The sequence below is a fragment of the Musa acuminata genome, chromosome BXJ1-8 (genome assembly GCF_036884655.1).
Source record: "Musa acuminata AAA Group cultivar baxijiao chromosome BXJ1-8, Cavendish_Baxijiao_AAA, whole genome shotgun sequence".
In the NCBI taxonomy this organism is placed as follows: Eukaryota; Viridiplantae; Streptophyta; class Magnoliopsida; order Zingiberales; family Musaceae; genus Musa; species Musa acuminata.
In genome coordinates, this window is record NC_088334.1 from 40,819,847 (window position 1) to 40,832,254 (window position 12,408).

The following is a 12,408-nucleotide window of genomic DNA, read 5'->3' on the forward strand; positions in this document are numbered from 1 at the left end:
ATCACAATCCGGCCCCACCTATCTGCTCATCTTAGAGCGCGAACGGTGCGATCTCAACCGTTTCCGCACCACCGTCCAGGCCGCCTGCCCCTTTGGTTGCTGTGCAGCAACAGCCACAGTGATGAAGTTGATGGAAAGTTCGTACCTTCACAGGTTCAGATCCATGGCGACAGAACACGGAAGATCGCTACCAAAAGATCACCCAACAACCGCATTATCTGGCTGAGTCTTTCACGATGCCGCTTCTGATAGTGGAAGCGGTGCGGCCGAGTAACAGTTTCCAGCGAAGACTCTGGGGTCAACCTGAGGTCACCAAATCATAGATAGAGACATGGATGTTATCCGATCTTATGCCAAGTTGCAGACGTATGATTCTTATTCTTTTTGTCCTCCTTTTTCGTTTGCCGCAATTCTCACTTCTTAATTTACATCTCTACTTTCTTTCGCTCCTGATTCTTCTCTCATCAAATTTGGTTGGGACTCAGATTTTGGGCTTTGCAATGCACCTTCTTCATCAAATATTATTCGTCGCCACTTTCGACAGGTGATGATCGTACTAGTTCATTCGATTATGTGAAACAACGATTACTAAAGACCAACATGAAATGGCTTTATTCCACAGAAACAGTGGTTGTTCCGCCCTCCGTAATTTCCCTTGACAACATGAAATCGGGTCGACGTCAGCTGCCCAAGCGCAAGATCATTGCTTTCCGCTCTTGCTTTGGCGACACGTGACTCGGCCACTATTCTTCGTCCAAAAGCAAAGCCCAAGGACTCGTCGCTGCATTAAATAAAAGATGTGCGTGCACCGCGCTGCGGCCGCCGCTCCTTTGTCTCCTTTTTCTTTTTTATCCACGGCCACAATGGTCCTATGAATCCCACAACACGACGAAGAAAAAGCCTAACTTTGTGGGAACCACCACCGAACTCGATGATGCATACAGAAAAGCATGAGCATGCATGCGCTGAAGGTTTGTAAACATATGAGGATATACAGAAGGATCGACTTCCTGAAGGTCCGCATGAAGGACTTGGAACTAAGGAGGGAGAATAGGATGGTAATACAAAGAAGAACATGTGCGGATCGACCACATAAAACTATCCTTGAAGGAAAAGGATTCGAGAAGACGCACTTAAACATCAAGTATATACAGCTGGATGGATTTTTTAGGGGCATGCTTGCTACTTTCCCTACTGTTCTTCTCCGAAACCTACGTCAAGAATCTTAAAACGAGTAGAAGAAGAAAGAAAGCGTAAATAACAAGAGAAAGATATCACATGCACGGATCAGATCAGCAGAGCATATTAATGCTAGCATATCAGAGGAAGGCTGCTCAATTGAAGAGTGGCGATAAGGCAGGCGCCAGCTGCGGCGGTGGCTCGTTGAGATCCAACGGTAAGCCCCCGGCAGAGACGGCGTAGAACGAGGTGGCAGCAGCCGGAGGCTCTCGAGGCACGAACCCTCCCAAGGCCAGCTTGGTTGACGGCGGTGGAGAACGTGGCGATGGCGAGGGTGGGGTTGGGCCGAGCCAGAGGTGCAAGGATGGGTGGTTGAGGTCGAGAGCGGCTGCGAAGGAGGGCGGAGGGTTTGGCGGAGGCGGGGGGGCTGGCGCGAACTGGTGGGGGAAGTTGGTCTTGGCCTTGATTCCCCGCAGAGACCGAGCCGCGCGGTCGTAGGCGAGGGCGGCCTCCACGGGGGTGTCGAAGGTGCCGAGCCACACCCGCGCCTTCCTCCACGGGTCCCGTATCTCCGCCGCGTATCGCCCCCACGGTCTCTTTCTCACCCCCCTGTAGTGCTGCTGCTGCTGCTGCTTCCTTTCTCCTCCTGACCTCGTCCCCTCCATTCTCCTTGCCGTCTCACAGGTTCCCACCGCAACGTTACTCCTCTACAATCCTCATGAACAGAAGAAGGAAACAGCGACCGAGAGAGCGACAGAGAGATGCGTGTATGTGTATGGGTTTTGGCCACCGATGTTTCCTGCTCACCCACACCGCTGCTGCTGCTGTCTTCGAAGAGACAGGTACAACTCAATAAGAGGGGAAGGGGAAGAGAGAGGTGAGCCGCCGCATGATTTGACGTGTCGCAGTGACCTCATGTGAGCCTCGCGTCAGCCCTACCACATCTTGAGAAGCGGGTACAGGCGTGCGGTCTCTCACCCCCTTGCGCTACTCGCTCTTCCATCTCTCGCTGTCTCGTCCCCCACTGACCGTACGGACTGAGGAGCGGAGCGGCGCCTGCCAGCATCCTTAATTACTTTTTCGTTTCTTCTACGTAGCTGCACGTATTGCTTCCTTTGCAAATAGGCTTCCCAAAGAGAACGAGACAAATAGACATAGAGAGAGCGAGAGAGAGGTCCAGGAAGAAGGGTAAAAAGCTCCCTGTGGGTGGCTGCGGCGAGGAAAGAGAACAGCGTCGGGCTGTCTTGGGACGGGGAACAGCTACGTCCTGCGTACAACGTTTTCAGAGGAGTTGCATGAAGAGGTAGAGCGGCCACTTGGATCTTTATAAATGCTTTTACCTCGGTACAACATTACCGTCTAGGGTTAGTATAACAACGTATTTGAACGCGTCACATGATCACCATTCCCACAGGAATCTCGAGCTCTGTTACGGGGAAGAAACCTACTTCATTCAGCCTCCACTGCCTTTATGTAAACATTATGATCGGACTGCTAGGTAGAACGACTTTGGCGAGTGGTTGGGGACCGACAGGGCCACATTAAATGCATGCTCGCATCAAACAAACCCAAAGGCGAAGAAAAGATGGGCATGCTCGCCACCACCGACAAGCTAGTTTAGGCAGCTGAGCCTCGGGAACGGAGGACACCGAGAGCCTCCTGTTCGTACTATGACGATTGAGAACGTAAGCCGCTTATGTTGGGAGTGGGGGAGCCGATGGAAGAAGAGAAACGGAGGCATGGTGTTGCTCTTCCTTCGGTTCTTCGTTTGAAATGCAATGAAATGACGGAGTGGACTAGAGAGAGGTGATAGAAAATTGGTCGTTTGGACTTTCGAGTTCACCAAATCCGTAAATTAGGGGGTGGGGAAGTATTGTAAGGGTTTTTTCTTTAATCTATTGTGACAGCCATCAAAATCATTATTATCCTAAGGATCATAACAATGGGAAACTATCACATGTGTTCAATATTTTATAGAGGGTGGTTAGGCATAATTCTAATATTTCGATTTGTCTCATATTAAAAATAAATATAATTAAAATTAATTATAAAAAATATTTATTATTAATTTTAATCTAAATATTTTAATTAGTGATTTAAATCAAATAAAATTGATGAGTTAATTAATTAATCAAATCGAATTATTATATTTGATACTTAAGTAGGATGAAGTCTTTGGTAAATATATTATTATCAATTTTATGTAAGTATTTTGATCAATGATTTATATTAAATGAATGATAACACGAGAACTAAAATACATTATAATGTGCATAAATTATACGAATCAATTAATTCTCCTCAAGTGGCGATTGTTTTGTTTCCGAATCTGAAATAATTCTCCTCAAGATCACAATCACAAGCTCTGTAAAGTCTCTGCATAAAATCCTGATGAATCCTTTGTTGCAGCTCTCAATTCTTCCAAGTTTTTCCACCAAGAGTTTCGTATTCATCCCCCACCGCACTCTTTGGATTGGCAGTCTCTCTCTCTCTCTCTCTCTCTCTTCTTTCTGTGGCCTTGCCTCAATTACAGATCTGTTTGTTATCTCTTCTTTTCTATCAATCAGAGTTTCTCTCTCTCTCTCTCTCTCTCTCTCTCTCTCTCTCTCTCTCATTCATTAATTATATATATATATATAATAAATATATATATTTCTGTCAGTTTCTGTGGCGTTGATTCAATCCCAAATTCTGTGTTATAAAAATAGTAATAAACAAATAATAAAAGGAGAGGACAGACTGCTCTGTACATTATCTCCTGACGAATGATCCAAAAAAAAAAACACATATTTTTCTAAGGTATATATATATATATATATATATATATATATTCGTGAAACGATGACGAGCAAAGATTCTTATTTGCCGGCCCCCTTTCTTGTTTCTTATTTTGTTGGTGCAGTGGCTTTGAACTCTGCCGTCAGAAACCCACTAAAACGGCTCCGTCTGCACTCTCACTCTGTTCTCCTCCTCTGACACTTGAGATTTTCAGGTGGTAATCCGATCGGATCGGACGCAATCCAACTTTTCTTTATCGTTTTCGGATGGCTTATCTCATTAAATCGGTTTTTGTTTTGGGGGTAAGAGTTGGCTTTTTCGACTGGATTTCAGGGATAGGAGGTGAGGGATCTCCATCGGGAATGGCACCGAAGCCGTTGGATTACGAGTCGCTGAACGAGAACGTGAAGAAGGTCGCGTATGCTGTGAGAGGCGAGCTTTATCTGCGCGCTTCGGAGCTGCAAAAGGAAGGGAAGAAGGTTTTGTTTTCTTCCGCTTCACCATGTTTGATTTTGCGGCATCAGGGTTTCGGTTGTACATTGCTGATTGTGCTTTTATTAAGAATCGTGTTTCGGAAAGAGAGAATGATCCTTGTGTTGTCGAATGCCTTGATATTGAACATATCTAGTTTTAGAATTGATGTCAGTATTGAAGAATTTTACTGCTTTAGGTTCTTATTATTTCTTTGGCGTATCCTGTGTAAGATCAAGATTTATAATGAAAAAAAAAATCAAGTTGCAATTTACTCTCAAAAAGTATGTTGCAATTTGGGGTTAGTCTTCTTGGAAAGTCTTTAACCGGTAAAAATTGATATGCATGAGAATCTTGTTTACATAATTTTGTTATGAATTTGAATTTTTCTGTTTTTTGCAGATTATTTTTACAAATGTTGGGAATCCCCATGCTCTAGGACAGAAGCCACTAACATTCCCCCGTCAGGTTATTTGTCTTCCCTGTCTTCACTATCCTTTTTCAATAAACTAGTTGATGCATCATTATCAATTTCTTTCTTCTTTAATGTTTTATTCTACTTTTATATTTGTTTGAGAAACTTATAGACAGTGTAAAGTTCATAGGTCTCGTTAGGTGACATATTTGTTTCAATATGGAGCAAATTTTCCTGCTCGGACTTCATGAAGCTTCTTTTTTTTTTTTTAGATATCGCTTCTGGTTGTGTAATTTTGACATTATGTGGTACATTCTTTTGCAGGTGATAGCATTATGCCAGGCTCCATTTTTGTTGGATGATCCTAATGTTGGGCTTCTCTTCCCAGCAGATGCCATTGATAGAGCTAAACATTATCTTTCGTTGACCTCGGGTGGTTTAGGTACTCTATTGGTCACCTGCTTCAAGATGGCAACTTGGTCAAACCTGTTTTCTGTAGAGTTCATGCTTCTCATTTATCAGGCTTGGAGATCTTAAATTTTCACTTTTGTTCACTGGCGGTTGACCTTAAGATGGCAATTAGATGAAATATCTCTCCATACTTGTTCATGCTTTTCATTAATGGGCTTTTGAGACATTGATCAATAATAAGTGCAAAGTCTGCTACTTCTGGTTCAACCAATAGTCCATCTTTGTTTTTGTCTAGTTTTATCACATATGACTTTAAATTGATAATATCAATTCATTCGAAGACCCACTTTGGTCTTTTACTTTTAATGATAAATCTTGATTGTCTCTATTCTATGTATTTCTTATTCCTAACTGTTTCAGTGTTACTTTATTAATATCTTTTCCATGTGTTTCTGTTTGCTTATCTTTTTTGCCTGTGGAAGTATGGCTCCATAATCACTCAAGTGTTGCATCTACTTGTTGCTTTTTCCCATTTCAGTTAATCTACGATTAGGTTTTGGTATCCAAATGTGGGGCATATAATTTGGAGTTACATAATGACTGGATTGGCTGCATTAGCATATAAATACATCATACTGGCATTTAACAAAATGAAACCTGATGTTTTCAATGTGTTGCACCATTTTAGGATGCATATTGTTCCCAATGGTGCAGCAGTTCAGGACAAATTTGCCTTCGGATATATAACCCGTAATTATTCTTCAGTGTCCACGCACTTCAAGATCCATTAAACATTAGATCTAGAAAACTATATAATTAGACACATACGATATGATGTGATTTTGGTCATTTAATATTTTTTTTCCAAATAAACCAGCAATGAAGCTATATTTGTTTTACCAGATTATCTGATCTTAATCATATGTCAGAAAGGAAAATTGTTAATCCTACGACCCAGAGTCCCCATATTTATAGTTCATGCTAGTATACTAGGCCTATTCCAAGCTCATGTAAAATGTGATGATGCAATGTTGCAACATTTTTTTTGTATTTTACCAGGTTAATCAAAATTTTTAATTCTCAAGTGCAGTGTTTGGTGTTCATAATCTTTCAGTTTCATTTCTTAGATTTGATTCTTTTATTAGCTATTATTATGCAATAAATCCAAGAGAATGATATGCTTTGGTTTTCTTGACAAGAATCATCAATTTTCTTTGAGCTATCAGGTGCCTATAGTGATTCCCGAGGTCTTCCTGGAATCAGGAAAGAAATTGCTGAGTTTATTGGACGGCGTGATGGGTACCCTAGGTAACAAGATTATGACCAAGCTGACTGATTATATTCTAACAAAGGAACATAGTAACTAAATTTTAGTAAGGATATTAATCTTGTATCTCACTAATTGCAGTGACCCAGAGCTAATATATCTCACTGATGGAGCTAGCAAAGGTGTGATGCAGATTTTAAATACTATAATCAGAAATGAGAACGATGGTGTAAGATTTTTCTTGAGAATATAAACATATACCCAAACAAAACTCAAAGGAAAGAAACCATGATACATAATGTTAGCCATTATTGATTTCTCTAATTTGCAGTTTTCTTCTTCTAAGATTGTCGGGATTAAACACTTGTAACTTGACAGATTTTGGTTCCAGTTCCACAATACCCTCTTTATTCAGCTACAATATCCTTGTATGGTGGATCTCTTGTTCCATATTATTTAGAAGAAGAGGCCAATTGGGGTCTTGATATCAATCACATTCGCCAATCTGTAGCAGCTGCTCGGATGAAAGGAATTTGTGTAAGCTAGTGTTGTTTTCAATTTTACATTTATGTTTTTCTTGAAGTAATTTTCAAGAACCTAGCTTTTTGTTGATGTTGGTGACAACCAAATCAAAGTTCCAACTTCCCACTACTTGTCAGCATTGCATCTTTTACTACTAACATCTACAAGTATCAATATGTTGTTATAGTATTGTTTAAAAAACAAATTCTTGGTCACTGTTCAACTTTTCATTTATGTTTTATTGCAGTTAATAACATTCCAGCCTCTGAATTAATTTCTTCATATGATATTACTCTTCACTCTTTTATGTCATTTGTACTATAATCAGATAACAACTTGCATGTTATCTGTATGGAAATAGCAACATTGTGACCCTTCCATGCATCTTCATTGCACCTTTAAAGCAATCAAGTGTTTAACCATTCTAAAAAGATATAAATATGAAAATTTTTAGCTTCTCAAAATTCTCTGTGCGGCATAACCATGTACGCCATCGCTATCCAATTCCTAGTATTTTATATTAATCAAGTACAGTTAAACTATGTACTTTCCTCCCAAGTCCCACTAGGCTTGAATCAAACGACAAAAGTTGAAATTTTTTGTCTGTATATATATGTTTTTGGCTTTGGAGAAGTTCTCATCAATATCCTATCTGTTATGGTGCTTGCTTTTCCTTGATTACAATTAAAAACATATTTTGTGTTTTATTTTTATCGACTTCAGCTGGAGGCTCTGCACCTTAGCTAGCATAACAAATAATGTTGTTGTGGACACAGGTTCGAGCTCTAGTTATCATAAACCCAGGAAATCCCACTGGCCAATGTCTGAGTGAGGCCAATTTAAGAGAATTGTTGAAATTTTGTTTTCAAGAAAACATAGTCCTACTTGCTGATGAAGTTTATCAACAAAACATATATCAGGATGAACGACCCTTCATAAGTGCAAGAAAAGTAAGGAAGTGGAAATGTGTTTTCATTGCTAAAATTCTTGTATGATTTGTCATGACTGGTATTTTGATCTAGAATCTACTCAATACTTCCAGATATTGTTGGACATGGGGCCACCTATTAGTACGGAGGTCCAACTTGTGTCTTTCCACACTGTGTCAAAAGGATATTGGGGAGAATGTGGTCAGCGTGGAGGATACTTTGAAATGACTAACCTACCTGCTAAGGTGCATTTTTTCAAATTTTTTAACTGGTGTTTTATACTCTATTACATCTTAGTGATGCATTGCATGTTTATCCTTCTGTTATGATCACCGAACACTAGAAGATGCATGAAATAAAATACCTTTTGTACATTTTTACAAAGTCCAAAGAAAAATCGTTTGTCCTAGTGCTTGATGTGATCTGCTCATCCGTGCCTATAAATGTCTGATGGAAATTTGAATATGATCAGTACCTGAATGATGTCCTATACCAACTAGATGTTGACAAATTTATGTCTGCGCTAAAAATAAGATGATATCTCTATGCTAATCAGTTCCAGAATTATCAGAATAGTTTTATCAGCATGTTTTCATTAATAACACTTGACATGATTAAGGCTTTTATCCGATCATGGGTAATTCTTTTTGGTGCATCACAGAGGAATCAGATATGCCAATGTTCAAATTTTCATAAACGAATGCAAGTTTGTCCATAAAGCAACTAGATAGTAAAGCAAATTATTAATTTGTTAAGATGGGATGAGATACATCTACCACCAACTCTAGAATTAATTAAAAAAACTTGTTAACAAATTGTGCAAAGGATTGATTTATATTCCTTAAGTTTACAAGTGAATTTTTAGGGATCTCATAAAGGAACCAGATTATGGTATTTGGAGCTATCAAGGTTAATGCAACCAACAATATCATAAAGCAGTCCTACAGTGCTTTCCTCATAACCAGATGCCCTATTCTAATGATACTGCTTGATTTTTAATATTATGCGTAACATTTAATTCTTTTACAGACTGTAGATGAGATCTACAAAGTTGCATCAGTGTCACTCAGTCCTAATGTTCCTGGACAGATCTTTGTAAGTTTATTTTTCTTGTTAACTTGGTTCAGGTTGCTCTTTAACTGTAACTGCTTGTTATATCATAATATGAAAAAGGTGATTTACTTTTCAGTTAGGGCTGATGGTTAACCCCCCCAAACCAGGAGATATCTCTTACTTGAGGTTTGCCGCAGAGAGGTACGAATAATTAGTAAGCAACTTCCAGGATCAGTGTCTTTCCTTTTCCAGATTTTAGTATGAGATATGCATTTTAAGATCTCGTTTTCAAATACATCAACGTATACAAAAAGTGATCACCAGTTACCTTCTGTGAAAACAAGATGATTAAAATAGCGAGGGGTGTTAGGAGTTTTGTGTAATCATCGGATACCTTTGAGATTAAAAGAAAAATTTTATAAGATAGTTGTGAGACCAATAATATTTTATGGATCTGAGTATTGGGCATTTAAGAAACAAAATATACAAAAAGTTTGTGTTACCGAGATAAAAATATTAAGATGGATGTGTAAAGTTATTAGGTATACGTTGAAAGAAAATTGTTTGAGATGGTATGAACATATATTTAGGATACCTATGGATGCAGTAGTTAAAAGAGATGAAATGATTAATTATACGAAGAAAGATAAAAGAAAACCTAAAAAGACCCTAATAAAAATCATAAATAAAAATTAAAGTACTCTAAGCTTAACTAAATATATGATTTTTTACATATTTCAATGGGTTAAAATATTCATATAACCGACTCCAAATAGTTGGGACTTATGACTTTGTTGTTATCGTCGTCATCGTATTTTCAAATGCATCAACATGTACCAATCAAGAATTGATGATGTGTATCATATTTAACCTAGTCCATACAAGCTTTATATATGTAGCTCTTTTGGTAAAAATGCATGTGACATCATTGATTATGTTATCTTCATGATGCAAATTAATGTTTTCCAATGTTACCTAAAATTATTGATGAAACCTATCACTTGTCTTGTCTAAATGCCTATGTACTATGAAGTCTTCATTTAGTTTCTGTTGTATAATGTTATGTACATTGTCTTGTACAAATGGTATAAGAACAACAATGAATGCTGTAGCAGCCCGAATATCTGTACTTGCATTGGAAAATCCTAGTAGCAAACTTGGTCCCCTGTATCAAGTTTGACATTATAGCTTTCCAAATGTGAAGAAAAATCATTTATGATAGTGTTGACCATTATTTATACTGATTTTTTAAATCTTGCTTATGTCAATTATGTGGACTAACTTCCCTATAATTTAGTTAGACTAAACATGGAAAAATCGAAGTTTGCAACTTTTTACTGAAAACCATCAGATTTGCTACCATACCACTATAACTAGATCAAGCTGTATGACCTCCTAATATGGAAAATAGGATTTTTTGGAACATCAAAGATCATGATCCTAGACAAACAGGTTAAACACTTGATTTACACATTCACTGTCTATGAATTCCCATGTATAATCCAACATCAACTAGTTTGCATTACATCAATAAGAAAGTATAGAAAAGAATAACCTAACAGTTTAGGCAGATAGACTAAAGAAAATGACATGTTTTGGAGTAATTGATTGGAATGACTGGGTCAATTTGGATTTAAATATATCAATTGCAGTTTTTCATTATCACACAGGTTGATGCTTTGCAATTGGAATTTATATCATGTGAATCTGTCATATGTCATTTGATGTGATATAGAATTGATGCTCAAATCACTGCCTGACCCACCTGTTTGGTTTGCAACACCTTGCCAGTTGATTTGTGTAATCAATTTTTTATGGGATTAATTTTATCTATTTTAATTAAAAATAAATGTTTTTAATGTCATAATTATTTATATAATTCTGTATTACAAATACTGAATGCACATCGTTTTTAGTTAACTGGACCTAGGCGTATAATAATATGTCATGCTGTTAAATTATGGTGCAGTAATGCAATCCTCGAGTCCTTGAAGAGAAGAGCCCATATAATGACTGATGGGTTTAATAGTTGCAGAAATGTTGTCTGCAACTTTACAGAAGGTAATACATGTGAATCATATTGTGTCAACATTAGTCAGCACGAATTATTGGCTACTAAAGTTGAGGCTGGTTTTAGGTGCCATGTATTCATTTCCACAAATACGCTTACCACCAAAAGCAATTGAAGCTGCTAAAAGGGCTGGCAAGGCTCCTGATGTTTTCTATTGCCTCAAGCTTGTGGAAGCTACAGGAATTTCAACAGTACCAGGCTCAGGTTTCGGCCAAAAAGAAGGGTACTTATGAGTTATTCTGTAAACTGCTTTTAGATTTTTTTAATTCATCTTATCAGGTTTCTCGAATCTAAGTTCTCGAGATTGAAGTATATAATGATCTATAAATGAAGTATGATTCACATAAATGGGTATGCAACAATTTAAGGAAATCCATTCATTCTGGTTTTTTGACGCAAGAAAAATTCCATTGTCCTAATTGTGCTATGTAAATTGGTTATTTCGAGCAATACATACATAATTTGATAATAATTTTGATTTAGAAAGTTTATGCAAAGGAATCATGATCATTAAGGATTAAGACCTGAGTTTATAGAGCATAGATATTTCTCGAGGAAGAAATAATGGGCCCTGATTATCGCTTTTGTTTTGGGTTACATGAAAAACTTGAGACAAAATTTGCTGCTACTCGGCAAAGCTAGGAGTTGATCTTTAGAAGCTCTACTTAAAATGACTGACAATTTCTTCAATCAAGTTCAGCTTAAATGTCTTGCAGTTCTATTGAAATATAGAAGTTCTTTTCATTGAATTTTTAAGTTTGAGATTTTGCTAACCTTTGAATGTGATGGAATAGGAATTTGATTTCCTTTTTTCTTGTGGAAGTTGAGACAGGCAAAGCCTGTCTGAAACAAAGGTCTCAAAACCTCAAAGAAGCTTATAATAATCAAGCCTTTGGTTCTTGACAGGGTTTTCCATCTAAGGACAACCATCTTGCCAGCAGAAGAAGAAATGCCAGCAATCATGGACAGTTTCAAGAAATTCAATGATGAGTTCATGGAACAATATGAAGATTACAGAGGTTACTCCCGGATGTAGATCGATTAAATGGAAGTTGAAGCATACTGAAACCGCAAGGAAAAGGAAGAATTCTCTCTGATTATGGAAGTTGCTTTGCTGTGTCATATCAGCATGAACCCTTACAGAATATTTCAGTCCACCTTGTAATTGTTCCAAGGAAAATTCATCAAGGAAAACCTGTTTCATGTAATTGATTAAGAGTCGGCTGAATGACTTGGAGCATAGAAATATTACGTGAATCAATGACTTTTGTTATGTACATTAAAAAGCTTGTTTTGGAGGAAGCTGACCGAA

General features: G+C 38.0%; 2 protein-coding genes across 2 annotated transcripts; one reads left to right on the forward strand and one right to left on the reverse strand.

Moving 5' to 3' along the window:
• Positions 1-1,235: 1,235 nt before the first annotated feature.
• LOC135587841 (ethylene-responsive transcription factor 12-like) lies at positions 1,236-2,301 on the reverse strand. Its single transcript, XM_065079652.1, has one exon. It carries the CDS (start codon positions 1,842-1,844, stop codon positions 1,335-1,337), a length of 510 nt encoding a protein of 169 aa, XP_064935724.1. The 5' UTR covers positions 1,845-2,301; the 3' UTR covers positions 1,236-1,334.
• A 1,710-nt stretch (positions 2,302-4,011) lies between these two features.
• LOC103994683 (glutamate--glyoxylate aminotransferase 2) lies at positions 4,012-12,373 on the forward strand. The gene is made up of 14 exons (XM_009415086.3): positions 4,012-4,171; positions 4,291-4,436; positions 4,831-4,896; positions 5,168-5,285; positions 6,481-6,562; positions 6,663-6,750; positions 6,900-7,058; positions 7,820-7,993; positions 8,086-8,217; positions 9,002-9,067; positions 9,162-9,226; positions 10,995-11,086; positions 11,163-11,319; positions 12,003-12,373. Exons 2-14 carry the CDS (start codon positions 4,320-4,322, stop codon positions 12,130-12,132), a joined length of 1,446 nt encoding a protein of 481 aa, XP_009413361.2. The 5' UTR covers positions 4,012-4,171; positions 4,291-4,319; the 3' UTR covers positions 12,133-12,373.
• Positions 12,374-12,408: the final 35 nt, after the last annotated feature.